The sequence below is a fragment of the Eumetopias jubatus genome, unplaced genomic scaffold (assembly GCF_037043125.1).
Source record: "Eumetopias jubatus isolate StellerSeaLion01/CBP00866 unplaced genomic scaffold, mEumJub1_p1.0 scaffold_8, whole genome shotgun sequence".
In the NCBI taxonomy this organism is placed as follows: Eukaryota; Metazoa; Chordata; class Mammalia; order Carnivora; family Otariidae; genus Eumetopias; species Eumetopias jubatus.
Genome location: NW_028274814.1, coordinates 80,733,591 through 80,751,010, shown reverse-complemented (window position 1 = coordinate 80,751,010; position 17,420 = coordinate 80,733,591). Strand labels below are relative to the sequence as shown.

The 17,420-nt window shown below is 49.3% G+C and overlaps 1 protein-coding gene across 4 annotated transcripts in view; it reads right to left on the bottom strand.

Moving 5' to 3' along the window:
* Nucleotides 1–1,806: 1,806 nt before the first annotated feature.
* ACVR1B (activin A receptor type 1B) overlaps nt 1,807–17,420 on the bottom strand; it is a 32,682-nt gene continuing 17,068 nt past the window's right edge. For 3 of the 4 annotated variants that reach the window (XM_028125579.2, XM_028125581.2, XM_028125582.2), the window contains 7 exons: nt 16,881–17,129; nt 13,457–13,687; nt 10,861–11,028; nt 9,672–9,828; nt 8,390–8,514; nt 4,553–4,683; nt 1,807–3,037 (listed from right to left, as the gene is read on the bottom strand). In XM_028125579.2, coding sequence (XP_027981380.1) covers nt 2,912–3,037; nt 4,553–4,683; nt 8,390–8,514; nt 9,672–9,828; nt 10,861–11,028; nt 13,457–13,687; nt 16,881–17,129 — 1,187 coding nt within the window. In that variant the 3' untranslated portion in view covers nt 1,807–2,911. The remainder of the gene's footprint in view (nt 3,038–4,552; nt 4,684–8,389; nt 8,515–9,671; nt 9,829–10,860; nt 11,029–13,456; nt 13,688–16,880; nt 17,130–17,420) is intronic. The other variant, XM_028125580.2, reaches the window with a different exon arrangement.

Sequence of the window (17,420 nt, the reverse complement as noted above, 5' to 3'; positions counted from 1 at the left end):
ACGGGCTTGGACTTGGTCTGTGAATCCAGAATCCAGAGGTGCAGGTAGCCCTATGGATCAGGGTTAGCCCCAGGGGCCAAAAACCACGGCTTTAGGCTTCAGTTTCTCCCCAGCTCTCCAACTCCTAACTCTTGGTGTTCAGAGTGGTGGGGATGGGGGTGGGGGCTTCCCAAGAAACTGCTCAGTCTTCCCCAAGGTGTGGTGAGGCTGGAAGGGCCCCCTGGGGGACAGGCTAGTGGCTTGGGAGTCCCTGGGTCGAGGAGTGTTGGCAGATCCCAGAGGCTGGTTGTGACTGGGGCACAGGAGTCTAAGTTCCATCACCGCCTCTATCCTGCCAGGTTCTGCTGCAGGGCAGACGGCGGAGGGGGGGCGGGGGGGAATCAGCAGGGGTGGGGAAAGAAGGTCCCCCTAATGACACAATTGGTATTCAAGGGAAATTAGTCAGTAGCCAGTAAATTGGCCCAAAGGGTGAGGCAAAGATCTCCTTTAATGCAAGGAAAGAAGCAACACATCAAGAAAATAAATAGGAAGACCAGGAGCATTTGGGAGACCCATGTAAGCAGGGAGAGACTCGCCCCTCCTCCACAAGCTTTGGCAGAGAATCACTGGGCTGGAGGTGGGCATGCTCTCAGGCTGCATACATCATATGCCTCCCCTGGGGGCAGGAGGGGGGCTTAGAATGAATGCAGTGATTTAGGGTCTCACTGCCCACCACCAGGCTCTTTGGGGTGGGGAGGCATCCTGCTCCTCAGTGGTCTTCTCTAAGAGCAATCATTCCAGGCTCAAAAGGCTCTCAGAACCAACTATACAAACTTCTGGTCTTGAAACAGGCACCCACTAATTTGAATCAGCCCCTTCTTCAGTGCTCCAAGAGGGAGACGCACGTCTGTCTTGCTCACATTATGTATTCCAAGTGCCCAGCACAGTGCCTGGCACACAACAGACACTCAGCAAACATCTGTTAAATACATGCCTGGAGGAAAAGGGGCAACCAGCTGAACAATGCACAAAAGTCTAGGGTCCTGATGCAAAAACCACTCACAGAACTGGGGGCTGGGAGGGGGGCGCACAGTGCAAGAGAGACTAACCTCCAGGGCAAAGAGGGAGGAACTCTCGCTGCTCAGTGAGAACAGGCTCAGGTGCAAGGACAAACATTTCCAGTGTGATTGAGCTATGTGCATTTGATTGGATCTTTTTTTTTTTTTTGTCGTTGTTTTGTAGGAATTTCTTTAAAAACAAAGAGATTGAGAGGTAATCATCACATAGAGATGGTTTTCCTTTTATAAAAACTTAACAATATTAAAAAAAGTTAAAATTCAGATCCTTCCAATAAAATTAAGAAAGGAAGGAAGGAAGAAAGAAAAGAAAAAAGAAAAAGAAAGAAGGGAGGAAGGAAGGAAGGAAAGAAGGAAGAAAACAAACCAAAACACTCCAGTTTAAAAGTTATGGCTTCAAAGTTATTATATACCTAAGATATGCTGAGCAAACCACCACCCACAACCGTGCTTCTAGACGTCATTAAATACTATACTCAGGTTAAAAGAACAGATTTGGCTCGGGCTGTTCCCTTTCATAGGGCCCCTGAAGTGGGTGCAAGTCTCACATCTTCCCTCCACTGTGATCAGATAATCCAGTAAAAGACCCATGCAGATGCCTCCCTCCCACCCCCGACTCCCTCCCCACTCCTTGCCCCCCTCTCCCTTCCCCACCCTAAACCCATCACCACCAAAAATATACACTGCTGTTTCCAGAATCTGGGATATGAAAGACAGATGTGACATTCCAATCTGAGTCCCACGATGTGGGCTTCAAATCCCTTGGCCCTTCCTTGATGCCGTTGAGGATGATGCCCTTGGGCTGGCTCATTTCCCATGGTTGCCACTGACCACAACACCCGAGGCTTCTGCCAAGATTCTTTCTCCGCCCAGCCCCTCCCCCACCCCCGCCTCACATTTGGACCCAAAAGCCTCGCCTGACATGGACAACTGGGCCAGCTTTGGTTCCACAGTCTGAAATGCAGGTGTTGACACAGGGGTGGGCAGAGCAGCCTGCTGGGCAGGGAGCCCCACTGTGGCATGGGGGTTCTGGGGTTCATGGCCGGGAGAGAGACCTCTGGGAAGGGCACCAGGGAAACTGGATGCTGCTCACTACAGAACAGAGGCACCAGCACACAGACGGCATGACAACCACACCCCCGACCTGCACATGCACAGAAAGCTCAAGCAGGTAAGTGCGCACCTACAGACACACACATACACACACACCTGTGTAAGGGCGTGGCACGGACCAGGCACAACAGGGGACACACCTCGGCACATGCGTGTGCGCGCGCGCGCACACACACACACACACACACACACACACACACACACACACACACGGCTGGACAGACAGGCGGCAGACCCTGTCCCCACCGGCGGTCCCTCCAAATGTCCGCGGGAGGGAGGAGGGGAGCCCCGGGTCCAGAGCTGCCTGTGAGAGGGGGCGGTACTTTGCGGTGCCTCTGGGCCACCTCGGAGTGCTGGGGTTGGCTGGTCCCCGGAGGAAAACCCTCAGTGCTGCTGGGCACTGGCGACACTCGGCTTCTCCTGGGTCCTCCCGGCCGCCCGCCAGGTGCCCCGGGCTTTGCGGGACTTCCCACCACAGCCAGTTCGAGTTGTGGCATCGAGTTCTCCACACCGTTGGCTCTCAGGGTCTCCATGCCGTCAGGAGGTAAATATAAAAGGTGTCTGTGTCTCAAACCCAACATGGGAGTGAGGGAGTCTCCCGGGCTCGGTCCCTCTCTCGGGCCAGGGCTCCTGGCCACAGAGGGCTGGGCAGAAACGAGAGGTAGGCCTCCATCGTACGCTCAACAGGGCAGCTCTGTGTGTAGTTCCTGCCGCCCGGGGCTGCGTGCAAGGGAGGGAGAGGCTTAGATCTTCACATCTTCCTGCACGCTGAGCTGTGAGAGGGTCTTCTTAATGCGCAGAGCGGTGAGGCGGGCCGCACCGTTGGCGTACCAACACTCCCGCATCATCTTCCCCATCACCCGGAGCGCCTGCGCGGGGAGATCCAGACGGCGTCAGTCCGACCCTTGCCCCGGGAGGCCTTCCTGACCACCTCCTCGGAGCCCACGGAGTGCTTTGCAAGTTTCCCTCTCCGCCCGGCCCTCCCTTCCTCAGGGGGGCCAGGAGAATGCCGTGCCTGGCCAAGGGGAGGCCTGCCCTGCAAGTGCACTCAGCCGGCCCACCACCGGGGTGCTCTGGAAGGGGCTACCCGAAATAGCCAGGGGTCTGAAAACCACTTCTGTCAGGTTGGAGAATCCATTTGTATGGTTCTGTACTAACTGTGTTTTTTTAAAGGAGCCCAGGAACCAGGCACAACAGGGGCGCACCTCGGCACAAGCATGCGCATGGCTGCGACCCCACGCCTCATAGGCACAGACTGAGGGTGAGAAGCAGGAAAGCGGCCCCTGAAAAGCAATCCTGTCAGAGGCAGAAAGCTACACTGCCATTGCCTGGACTACACAGGCGCCCACTGCGGTCAGGTCAAGAGATGGACTTGGAAGGTCGCTTACAGACCTCTAACCCTGAGGGCCCCAGACGTCCCCAATTGCTAACCTGGGCCAATGGTTTTCAAAATTTCAAAGTTTCAAAAACTGACTGGAGGGCGTGTGGGACACGGGCAGCTAAAGACCAGCTTTTTCAGCCTCACCCTTATCCTCGGAAACCCTGTCCTGAGGGTTCCGAGGAACATTTTGGAAAATGCTGCTCTATTACGCAACAGGAAGACATCACCTCAAACGCGAACCAAGTGATTTTGTTCTTACATGCACAGATGCCCTCTAGTGGTTCTAGTCCCTAAAAGCAGAGCCACCAGGGCCAAGGAGCCCCGCGTGCACTTGGCTTGGTAAACCCTGCTCCCCCTGAAGACTCTAAGACCCCAGAATGCTGTGTTTATTAGCAACCTGTATCATAAGTTTGTCCTCATTTCAATTTCCCCCCCAAATGCTGTCCCCGCCCCACTTCAGCTGCCGTCTCTCCCAAATTCCAACCCTCCACACCCTCCTCCCTTCTGAGTTTTTAGAAAGGCCGCCTCCCTCACAGACATGCCTTCTCGCTAAGTCCCGTCCTGCCGTTTTTCTACACCCAGGCCGAGCGTCTTTCATGGATGACTCTTCTCGACTCTTCCACAGAGCTCGGCTCACCCCTGTGCTTCCAGAACCATTTTTCTAGTTAGACAGGTCTAACAGTTCCCGCTCTGTTTTTGTTTCTGTCTCTTGTTGACTACCTCTCTGGGCTTGATCCCCAAGACACAGCTTTTTCTTCTACTAGGCTGTCCATAGGCAAGGGGACCCTACAGTGCCCAGGACAAGGCACCATGGCCCCTCAGGGCTTAGTATACAACAGCACGTAGTAGTGTATAACTGACACACTCAGGGGTTACCTCTGGGCACAGCCTCCTTGTTGGGAAACCCCTTTCTTTTCTTTTTTTTTTAAATTAGGAAACCCTTTTTCTAAAGTAGAAAAACCCGGCAGATGGAAAAGCCACAGGAGGCTGGGAAGCTTCCTACCTCATAACTCTGCCACCAGTTGGGGATGTTGGGACGTAGCTTCTGGTCACATACGACCTTTCGCATTTCCTCAATGGAAGGGTCAGAGGGCACTAAGTCATAATATGGCAGCTGATATTCTTCATGGACTCCTGGGAGAAAAGAAAATACCCATGTGAGTTATCAACAGAAGGAGGGCAGTACTCAACAACCTATGACAACACTTACACTGTGATCTGTAAATACCACTTCCCACTAAGAGGAGCTAGGGCTCCTTGGAGAGGGGGGTGGGTTCCAGGAATGGGACTAGCCAGGAACATCTCCGTCATACCAAAAGCAAGCAAACTATCAAAGACTACTGAGGTCATGTCAAAAGGCACCGACTTGGAAAGCTCCCAAGTGGCCAAAGATGAGAACATTTAAGCAAAAGCAGGACTAATTAATCATTTCAGTGGAAGCAAATACTTTAAATCCACCAGTTCACGATACTAAAAAAAAGAAAAAGAAAAAGGGCACCAAAAACCTCAGTCACCTTTGCAGGGTGAGAGGGAACAAACTGACTGTTTTGAAAAACGGTACATAAATGGAAAGAATCAAGTGTTTTTCCTGCCTTCCCTATTCAAATTACATATCTTGGTAGCCAAACGATTAGGGGAAGTTTCTCTTTAAAGAAGAAATCTGGGGGCGCCTGGCCGGCTTAGTCAGGAGAGTATGCGACTTTTGGAGTTGTGAGTTTGAGCCCCATGTGTGGAGTAGAGTTTGTTTACTTAAGAAAAAATTATTGTTTAAACTTAAAAAAATAAAAAAGAAATCTAGATAATATTTGAGGATTGACAGTATCAGAATACTGGCATTTTTCAACCTCTAATGAATTTGGATTTGGACAATGATCACTAATGGCTGTTAACATCACAAAAAGACAAGGAGAGGCGCCTGGGTGGCTCAGATGGTTAAGCATCTGCCTTCGGCTCAGGTCATGATCCCAGGGTCCTGGGCTCGAGCCCCACATCGGGCTCCCTGCTCAGTGGGAAGCCTGCTTCTCCCTCTGCCTCTCTCTCTCTCTGTCTCTCATGAATAAATAAATAAAACATTTTTTAAAAATTAAATAAAAAAAGACACAGAAAGAGAAATAACCAGCATTATGTGCCTGGTAACGGAACAACTTTGGGAAAAAAAATTAGGGGTGTGTGTGTGAATCTAGTCATTAGATGTAACTGTCACAGGAAGTCCACAGGAATAGCAGGACACGTGAATGCCAAGAAAAGGTTACTGGCAACATCTAGAGAGGAAAACTACAGGGCAAATGACCTGGATTCTCCAATAAAATAAACTGCAGAAGAAAAAAAAGTGGAGGGGGAACCCGTAGATTATAAGAGACTTAAGATGTGTATCAATCGGGGCGCCTGGGTGGCGCAGTCGTTAGGCGTCTGCCTTCGGCTCGGGTCATGGTCCCCGGGTCCTGGGATCGAGTCCCACATCGGGCTCCCTGCTCCGCGGGGAGCCTGCTTCTCCCTCTCCCACTCCCCCTGCTTGTGCTCCCTCTCTCGCTGTGTCTCTCTCTGTCAGATAAATAAAATCTAAAAAAAAAAAAAGATGTGTATCAATCAACTGCAGTTGTTATTTGAACCCTAATTTGAACAAACTGTTCAAAAAAAATCTGGAGACAACTGGGGAAATCTCAATCCGGACTGGTTAAATGGTATTACTATTCACTTTTTAAAGTGACAGTGTTAGGGGCGCCTGGGTGGCTCAGTTGGTTAAGCGACTGCCTTCGGCTCAGGTCATGATCCTGGAGTCCCGGGATCGAGTCCCGCATCGGGCTCCCTGCTCAGCAGGGAGTCTGCTTCTCCCTCTGACCCTCTTCCCTCTCATGCTCTCTATCTCTCATTCTCTCTCTCTCAAATAAATAAATAAAATCTTTAAAAAAAAAATAAAGTGACAGTGTTATATTTTTTAAGTCCTTATCTTTTAGAGCTATAAACTAAAATACTTTCCATAATAAAAAGCTAATTTAAAAAATCCAATGTAACTTTCCCATGCCCTTTCCCAGGAAAAATTCTACTGTTCTGAGCTAATGGGACAGATTTGTAAATAGGGTCTGACTTGATAATTATCTAAGGGGTCGATGAGAACCTATGCTCTGGCCTCAGTCTGCCAGTGTTTGAATTCTAGTAATTTGGTGTGACCTTGGACAAATTACCTAATTTCACTGTGACTCATTCTCATCTGCAAAATTATGAAAATAACAGTACCCACCTCTTAGGTTTTACAGTACAGATGAAATGAGTTCATACACAGCGAGTAGCGAATAAATATTAGTATTGTTAGAATACTTAGCCCCAACTTCTGGATGGTGTGACCAGATTTTTCTTATGTTTTATCTGTATACAATGATCAAAATTTTAGGGGTGCCTGGCTGGCTCAGTCAAGAGAGCACACGACTCTTGATCTCAGGATCATGAGTTTGAGCCCCACACTGGGGGGTAGAGTTTACTTAAATAATAAATTTAAAAAAACGTTAGATGTGCAATTCCATGAATAATACCTGGGTGCCTGCTCCATAATGGGAATCTTCCCAAACATATGAGAGAGAGAAAAGGGCAGTAAAACAGAAGAGGGTTCTGCTGGAAGACTTACCAATTCATTTAATTTTAATTTATTTCATTTCCACTGACCTGGAATCTTTTACATCAGAGATAAACGGCTGAGAAAAAGGTTCTAGTGGTTCTTGAACTTGTTCACATGGCAGAACACTTAGAAGTCACTGTATAATACTGATGCACTAAGCTAATGATAAAAAATGTTTCCTGCTAGATCTGACACTACCTTTCACTGGATTCTGACATGGGTGAGCAGGTACAAATGCTAAAGGTGTAAGAAAAAATAACAGAACAAAAAAACTCATTTTGAAAAAATTTTATATGTTAATAAACTTTCTGTTCCAAATTCAGAAATTGCCACCATTATTTTATCAATGAAACCCCAGCACTGTGGCTTGAGACCTGGTGTCAGAACATACTGCCTCTCATGTAAAGGAGAGCCCCTGCACTGGTCCTGTGCTATTCCTGCCCAGGGCTTTCCCAACCTCCAAGGATCAATAAGGACAATGTGTTAAAACAGAACAACAAGCCAAACAAGCCTCTGGAATGGTTACCACAACGTAAAACAACTATTCAACAGGGGCACTTAGATGGCACAATTGGTTAAGTGTTCGACTCTTGATTTCGGCTCAGGTCATGATCTCAGGGTCCTGGGACTGAGTCCTGAGTCGGGCTCCGTGCTGGGCGTGGAGCCTGCTTGAGAGTCTCTCTCTCCCTCTGCCCCCCCCCCCCAACTCTCTCTCTCTCTCTTTCTCAAATTAAATAAATAAGTAAAAATATATTTTTTTAAGATTTTATTTATTTATCTGACAGAGAGAGACACAGCAAGAGAGGGAACACAAGCAGGGGGAGTGGAAGAGGGAGAAGCAGGCTTCCCGAGGAGCAGGGAGCCCGATGCGGGGCTCAATCCCAGGACCCTGGGGATCATGACCTGAGCCGAAGGCAGGTGCTTAACGGCTGAGCCACCCAGGTGTCCCAATAAATAAAAATAATTTAAAAAGATAAATACAATTTTTAAAAAAGCACTATTCAACAAATCAACACTCCTTTAGTACAACCACCTCCAGGATTCCCTCATCTTTGATGAGAACCCTAAGTGTGATGGGCTCTGGCACTAGACACCCAACAGGTTGTAAAGAGAAAGGAAGCATGGAAACACCAGCACCCTTGGGTGAGCACCCTCAGGTGAGCACCCTCACGTGACCCGAAAACCTGCACTGGGAGGTAGGAGCAAGAGAAGGCAAAAAAGAAAAGGTACCTCCGGAATTGCATCTTCGAGCAATCTCCCAGTATACAAGCCCGAGGGCATAGATATCAGCACATTTGAAGGAGTCGAAGTGCTTCATGTTTATGGTTTCATCGAGCACTTCGGGGGCCATGTATCTGCAATAGCAAAGGAAACAAGATCATGCCAAGAAAAGGGTGATTTCTTTGTTTAAATCCAAGTAGTGATTCAGGGGCCCTCTAAATGTGGAAAGGCATCACCCTAAGAATGCCCCTTGGGGAGGAGGAAGTGATCAATTCTCCTTATTGCAAACTCCCATGTTTTGGATTTGAATCTAAACACTTCAGCAGAGGCTGGGTGATACTAGGCTGCTCTTATTTGTACTTCTATTTTTTTAACCATCAAGATGTATTTTAAGCATGTTTTGATTTCTTGGCAGAAGTATTTGTACTGTGGATCACAGGGCCATCCATAATATCTGGTTGCTGCTGGTGTCTTGGACTTTATTAAATGTAGCCACAGTGATGAGCTGAATTTATATTTCACTCTGAATTTGTTATCTTACCTAATTACAAATAAAAATGAAAATTAGTTCTAGGTGATCATCAAGGTGCCCCTCAGTTAATTAGTACTATTCGAGCCACTCCCCACACCCTCCCAACCCCCGCCCCCAGGGTAGCTGCACCCATTCAGGTCAGAAGGAAGGGGGGAAAGCAGCAGCACACTTGAATGAAATTCACTGAAATTTGGCAGATAAATAGACCTCCTCTTCTGTCCCATTACAAGACATTTCCATTTCCAACTCATGAAGTCAATCTACAATCATAATTCCTTCTTACTTCACTTCTGTATGAAGGAGGAAGTAGGCCCATAATCTTAAATGTGCCCCCAATCTCCACCCTAGATCACCTCCGCTCGAGCTTGGCAAACCTGCTCTCTGACACACTCCCCGCCTCCGAACAAGTACCTGTTGGGACTGCACATTCTTCCTCTTTGTCCCAGCCAAGCCTGCAGCCTGTCCCCCTTCTGAATCTTTCTCCACATTCTCTCTCTGCTGCCTCCCCCTGCCCAATACTAAGAAGATCCACATGTCTGTAGTTCTCTAGAGCCGTGCTGACAGCACCCGTATCTGTTAGATGCAACCAGCTCAGCTTTCCAGTGTGTGGAGCGGGGCTTCAATTCAGCTTTCGGCTGTCGGAGAGCAAGGGCCACACCTCCTCCTCCACGCCTCTTTCTCCTTTAGAGACGGGAAAGGGTGCCCATGCGCTCCTCAGTACAAGGCTAGGGCAAAGGCAGAGGCCCAGGGCCTTCCTACCGCTTGGTCCCCACCCTCTGATTTGGGGCGATGTCGATGGTGTCCGTGACCGCATCATGGCGGACAGCCAGGCCCAGGTCTGCAATGGCGCACATGCCATTTTTTTTCACCAGGATGTTCTTTGATTTTAAGTCTCGATGAGCAATTCCAGGCTTCCCTGGCAGAGAAAAAAATAAGGATCTTTACAGACAGATAGCATAAATGTGAAAAGCACAGACTCTGCAGCCAGACTGTGTGGGTCCGAGTTCTGGCTTTGCCTCCCACTAACCCGGTAACCCTAAAAAAGCAACTTAACCCGTCTGCACCTCTGTCTTCTTATCCGTAAGATGCGGCTACCCCAGTCCTTACTTGATGGTGATGTGAGGATTAAACGCATTAATGTAGGTAAGTGAAGAGCTGAGAAGGGCATGCGTATTAGGGATTCTCACTCCTCCTCCTTGCCTTTCCCTGGACTGATATGCTCCAGGACAGAACTAAGGAATTCCAAGAAAAACTGCTATACTGGCTAGGTTTTTACTGTCAAAGAGGCGAAGATAAGGCCTGCTACTATCACACAGGGGTTAAGAACAGGATCAAACGTTAATGGTTTTCCGTCAAGGCCAGCAAGAGCCGTTGCCCTGGTCAACCAGAAATCAGGGAGCACAGCACACCTGCCGCCTGGACGAGAACCATGATCCCCCAAAGAGCTGATGTCACAGTCAACATACAAGGAAGCCTGAGGTCTGTTTCCTCCAGGAGAACCTTCCTAGGCTAGTAAAGCCCAGTGTCTTATGCAGCATGCAGTCCGTAAGCCACCTGTTGCCAAGAGCAAATGTGTGACGTGACATTAGCAAACTGTGCTCCTTTTCTCTCCTGGGCACCATTCTTTTACGTGTGTGTGGTGGACTTCTGGGATGACAGAATACTAGCTCACCACCCAACAATCATGCTGGGCCGACAGAGGACAAACAATGGAATCTTTATGTTCCAGAGCCCCTGAAGAAATTCTAAAGACGGAGGTCAAAAGACCCCACTGGAGACACCTTCTGTTCTCAAGAAAAACTCAAACCTCTCTCCCTTAGATTAGGCCACAGTTCCTGAGGCCCACCTCCAACTTCCTCAGTAAAAAGGAGTTCTGGGAACTAAACGAGGATGGTACCGGCTTTCAAAGGCTGCTCATCTTCCCTGCCCCTCGGCGGGGTCCACTCACCTTGGGTACCTACGATCTCCATGTGCAGGTGCGCTAGCCCGCTAGCCGCAGACAAGGCCAGCTTAATCATCCCCTCGACTGTCACCGTGTATCGGTTAAGATAATCAAACAGGGAGCCATGCTCATGGTAGTCTGAGACGAGCCACAGCTGTGTCCAGGTGCCATTATCTGCAGAGAACCACAGAGGAGTTCTGGAAGAGGCACAACTACCAGCAAAAAGGTTAAGGCAGGAAAGAATAGGTGAACAACACGAACTCCAACTAGACTCCTGAATTCACGCTTCTTGCCGCCATACCTCCTGAGGCTCCCCCTCTATACCTGTTTCGTCTACACTTGGTCACCAGTGTGGGGGGTCCAAGAAGGACAGAAGAACAACATTCTTCCTTAGACGTGCTCCCTTATTTCTTGCAGGTGGCTGTCGGAGTCTGAACAAGACCTACTCATCTACTCATTAAACCAAGACTGACTGCACCCACCGCTGCCAAGGAGGAAGGCTTCGCAGACCCTCCTCTGTGCTCCAAGATCCCGTGAGCACAGCCTAGCCCCAGCAGCTGGCTCATCCGTCATGTTCCCTTTCAGTCCACGGCTCCTACCAGGCCATGAGCTCGCTCTCTGGGAGAAGAGCAAAGAGCTCCTTCGTGCGTTTCTGTATTCCAGACCAAAAAAATGCTTTTCAGTGCACAAAGAGCACAATTCCAAGTATTCGAGAGAGGTCATCTTATCCTCGGAAGAGCAATGGAAGGTGGACAGCACGCACTTTTATACGGGGTGGGGGATGAGAGGCAGCATGTAGTAGGAAGGAGGAAGGAAAAAAAGAAAGACCCAAAGCTGGTAATCTAATTAGGTTATGCTGCTATCAATGGGAAGACTGGAAATTGGATTGAGACCTCCAAATTCTAGGCCGGTATTAGTTCCGGGACACTATACTATATATATATCATGCTAAAAAGGCAAAAACGAAGGAGTCCGATTTTTCTCCTCCCTTGGCCCTAATGTGCGTTTTGACAGCCAGATCCCTTTTCACACGAGCTGCCAGAATCAATACAGGGAGGGGCTCTTGGAACGGCCCCAATTTCAGCTTCCCTGATTGCGAACAAGGGGCCCGCCCAGCACAGCGCTCTTGCGCTCCAGCCAGCCCTGCAGTCGTGAGGACCCTGCCAGTAAGTCCAAGTTAAAAGGGAAGACATCTTCTGAGCCTTTAAACTGTATGTAAAATTGAAGTGTTCTCAAAAGATGCTGCTGTTTTAAAAAAAGCACAATTTACTCAAAGGGGGTAAACACTCTCTCTTCCCCTTCCTCCCTTGTGTTTGAGTCCGAGCCTCTTCAGCTTGGGGTAAGTTGAGGCCACGACAAACCCCCACAGTAATATGAGGAATCGGCAGTCTGCTGCTGTCTTAGGAAGGAAAAATAAACACTTAGCATCTTCCATAGGCTTTGGAGACACGAACTTCTAGAAACTGCCATGTCCTGGGAGCAGCCTCTGTCCCAGTTGCCAGGGCGACTCTTCTCCAGTGCGCACACGAAGGCCGCATAGTCCTTCCAACTCCCAGACTCTCCGCTACCTGCCCACGCACCTGCTGCCTCCGATTTCCGGGAGCTCCGAGGGCAAGGACCGCGGGGCCCCTGTGTGACCATCGGCGCAGTGGGCAGAGGTCTTGCCCCACAGTGGTCAAGGGATGTGAGTGCCTGAATGAGTCCAAGTCCAAGCACCACCCACTACCCCAGAATAAAAGGTAATGCTCTTGAGGAGGCCCTCCGTGGTCTGCCATCGGCTGCCTCTCCCCCCACGGAGCCATGCCTGTGAGCTGCAGGGTCCCAGGCACCCCTCACCTCTACGTGTGTGTCTGCAGTGCCCTTCCCACTGAGTCTTCTTCCTCACCGACTCCTGACACCCCAGCCTCAATCAAGCTCAGGTGTGACCTCCCCGACCCCCACCTCACCCCCAATCTGTGCAAACTAGAAGAGCTTGCGGTTTGATTACTTCCTGGAATTAACTATTCATTTACTTCTCGCTTTGCCGCTCAGTGAAGCCCTCGAAAACAAGGACGTGCCTGGCCACACAAGAGACTCAGAAACTAAAGAAAAATCAGAAGGGAGAGGAAGAAGGAACCAAGGGACCTCAGGTCCAAGCAGACCAAAAGCTGAGCCTGAACGATCATGAGGAGGTAACACTTGGGGGAACCACTACACGTGTGTATGATGCGGATTATGTCACACAGCGTGGACCACATACTTCTCTGGGCTACCCTGCCCTGGCAGGAGGTGAGGGCACAATTCTTCATTCCAGTGATTTGCAAGGTAAACTAAGTGAAGCCCGGGCGGGGACTACACTAGGGTAGACGGGAAGGGGTGTTACAAATGGGAAGTGAGCAGGTAGGATGAGGGGTTTATCTTGTTTATCTGCTTAATAGCCTGGGTTTCGGTATAAGCTTTTCATAGAAGAGAAGTTGGAAAGACTATCAGCTTATTCAGATTCTCCTTCTATGGGTAATAACTATGAAGGCGGTCCCAGAACTGTTCAACTTCCCCAGTCACCCCATCCATCTGGGGCTACTGTTGGCTTTGGGAGCCCCTATATCCAAATCCAGCTCGTTACCTTTATTGTCAGCAGCAATAAATCCAAGGATGTTCTCGTGGCGCAGCATGACTGTCTGGTATATCTCTGCTTCCCGGAACCAAGACCGTTCTTCACGAGAAGAGAAAATCTTCACAGCCACGTCCCCACCCCTCCAGCGGCCACGCCACACTTCCCCAAACCGGCCCTTGCCAATAATCTCCTGCAAAACGATGGTTCGGGCCACTGTGCGCTGGACAAAAAGGGGCAACCCTGTGGACCAAAGAATGGAAAGAAAGCGGACATTGTAAATTTGGTGAACTTTGCAACACCCGCTCTCATTGCCACACTGGAAAGGCCATTACCACACAGTGCCTCCAAGCCACCCCGGTCCCCTGACCAAGGAGAGCTGTGGCTGCCTCTGCACATGGCTAGGTGAGCCGGCAGAGGGCTAAGCCAGGCAGTGACTGGCAGTGAGCAAACACAGAAAGGGAAATGCATGAGATCAGCTGTGCCTTATCTAAGCAATTCTTCCTTTCAGTTAGTATGGGTGACAGATTCGCACACAACGTCTGACCAGATTCACCAGCTCTGCAGCCGGCCTCTCGTGGGCCAGTCCACCCACATCTGCTTTATGCCGGCCGACTGAAGAGGAAAGAGGGCAGAGAAGGTGAAAGACGGGGCTTGAGGGCTGGGGGGTGCTCTGCTCTGCGGCCACTAGAGGGCGGTGCTGCACGGCCCAAGAAAGCCAAACTGTGGTGGGCACACAAGGTTCCCACCACTCTCCAAAGCTCTGCTCAGGTCAAGCTCCTGATACGCAACGAGAGACTTCCCACGCTTATCCTAAGAGTGACTTTACTGTCTTCACAGGGCTCATTTACTGCTTCATTTGCCCCCTTCAGGAGTCCCCCTACCTACCCAATCACACTTACCATCAGACTGACTGGGAGCTCTCTCACTTCCTCTCCCAGACCAAATACACATGTTATTAATCCCTAAGTCCTGGGGATGTGAATACCATTTACTGGAGGCTTACTATGCACTGGAAACTATGATAAAGCTTTAAATTATCTCATTTCCTCACAACCACCTATAAGGTAGATGGTGTTATTATCCCCATTTTACAGACAAGAAAACTAAGGCTCAAAAGGGAAAGTTAAGTAACTCATTTGAACTCCTACAGGCAGCAAGTGGCAAAGAAGTGATTAAAGTCTAGAACTGTCTGACTCCCAAAGTTTTTGCTTTTAACTACAACACTACAGAACCCCCCAAATGTCTCTCACATCGGACCCCCCCCCCATGCCCCCTGTGCCCATCCAGGTTCTGGACCGTCTTTAAAAGACTCCCGACTGGTCTTTCCACCTCCCTCGTCGCCCTGTTCCTGCCCTGCACACCCACACACAGCCCTGCCTCACCCTGCCCTCGCTAACAGGAGGTTGGTGAATGAGTGAATTCAACCTCCACCCCACTGCCAGAATGCCTTCCACGGGAAAAAATGAACGTTTACTTTGCCACACGAAAACTTCCGGTAGATGCCTCTCGCCGTACTGGATAAAGCACAGCGCCCAAGGTCCTGCCCACCTGAGCTGTGCTGCCAGCCCCCACCCCCCAGCGTGGGCAGGGCATGCCGGCCTGTATATCGTCCCCTAAACACATGGTGAACTTTCATGCCTTTTTGTGCTTTTGCTCAAGGGGTTTTCCTTGGCCTGGAATGTCCCCTGTCCTCTTACCTCTCTTAAAACCTCCAACTCTGTCTTCAGGACCCTTTAAAAGCATCCTCCCCCATGAGACCCTTTCCCAGCAATCCCCATGTTTTCCATCCAATCCTGGGTCAGCCGTTTTCATCTTTGTTTACCTTGTGTCACCCAGAGGGTATTCAACATGTACTTGTTGAAGGGACTTGAAAGTCACATAAGCACTTATCACTTTAAAAACCACAGTATTGGGCGCCTGGGTGGCTCAGTCGGTTAAGCGACTGCCTTCAGCTCAGGTCATGATCCTGGAGTCCCGGGATCGAGTCCCGCATCGGGCTCCCTGCTCAGCAGGGAGTCTGCTTCTCCCTCTGACCCTCTTCCCTCTCATGCCATCTCTCATTCTCTCTCTCTCAAATAAATAAATAAAATCTTTAAAAATAAAAATAAAAAATAAAAACCACAGTATTAAAACTCCAACACCTTCAAAGCTCTGCATATTTGGAACTAAGAAGGGACTAGAACCTCCAAGGAGAAACAGTTATTAGTCATTTTACTCCAGATGACTAAATAACCACCATGGACCTTTGCTAGCCTCAGCTAGTTCTGATCTTAAAAAGGACTCCAGAAGACCTGAGCTACCCTCCTGTGACAGCAAATCAAGTCACAGAGTCAGTCAGGCAGTTCTAACCACTGCCCTACCTCTTTCAGCAAAGAACAAGACATATATTTTCTCTCTTCCTAAAAATATGCAGCTTTTAAATATATCCATCATTTTGGCACTCTCTACTGCAGAGCTTAATAAAGGCAAAACCACTGAAATTCAGGAGATGTCACAGCTCAAAGTATTCCTTGTGTTCAAGGAGGAACGTCTGGCCATGACTGATGGCATAATTTCCCTACAGAACAATAGTCTTTGTCACACGGCAAGGAAACATACATAAACACACACAAAATTCTCACAATATGATTCTGTATGTTTTAGCTAGAACGGCAATAGAGACCTTTGCAGATTATTATTTCTTTCTTACAAGGACAGAATATCACCATCACTAAAATAATTGCTAATCTTCATAAAAAGACTCTTTTGCAGTCATTTCACATCTAATAGCTAGCTGAGCTATGCCCTGAGACCTGAGCAGCCCCAGTCCCTTTATCCTGAATTCCAGGCTCACACAAAGGTCCAGGGTTCGGTTCAATTCCCTCGTCTAAGAAAGAGTCGGTTACCAACAGGCAGTGCAGGAAACGAATGGTAATGATCCCATGCCATAAGCCCAGGCTGCCTTTATGTAACCCGCACCAGAAAACCCTCGGGCAACTGGTACAAGTCAATGATTCACCAAACCCCAGCTCTTAGCTTTCCTCAGTGTCCTTAAACTCCCCTTGTGGTTGCTCGGAGATCAATGATTAGCTGTCACCACCTCACAGAAACCTGGCACACTCCTGTTTCTCCAAAGGGGACCTTCCACTGAGCACTCCACTGCTCAGGTGGAACCAGGTGAATTTTAATACACGTATAGTCGCAAGACTTGGAGAGGCGGGGTTTCTGGAATGGAGAGTTTTGTACTTGGCCTTTGGAATCCCAGGGAATGAAAGATTTTCTGTGGACCCATTATCTTATTACACATCAGACTCCAAAAGAAGGGGAATTAGGAAGCCAAACGCCTCAATGCTGGCAGAAACAAGTGCAAGGCCCAGCCTCCTTCACAAACGTTCTATCCTGCTGGGAACTGGTGACGAAGACCAACAGACACAGTCGCTAAAGGACTCGGTACCTGAGCCAGACCCCGATGTGGAGAGATCGTAGACAAGATCCTGGAGCGTCTTGTCTTTGGAGAGACACATCTCACATGAGGGATCTTCCATGTCCAGTCTCTGGCGGTTGTGATAGACACGCTGATGATAGTTAATGACAAGGAAAACAATGATGATGATGAGAAACAGGAGGAACACTGGGCCAGCAATAATGCCTACCAGCTCCACGGGGCCCCACATGGAAGGGTGCTCAGACTCCTTGAGATGACCTGGGTCAAGTGAGAGAGGAGAGGGAAAGAACACAGTAAAAACACGGGAAAGCTCTGGCCTTATCTGTCCCCAACACCTCCCTCCACGTGAAAATGCCCTTTCCCTCTGCCTGTGTTCAAGGTGCCCTTGACCTCCCTGGTCTTACCAGGCCGTGTGTCTGCCCGGTGCTCTTAGATGCAAACCTCGCCAACGGAGGAGCCCTTTTCAACAGTCCAACTCACAAGCCGCTCTGTCATCCGCAGCATTTCCTGGGACTCTCCCACCTCAGTGCCCCAGGCCAACTTCTGCTC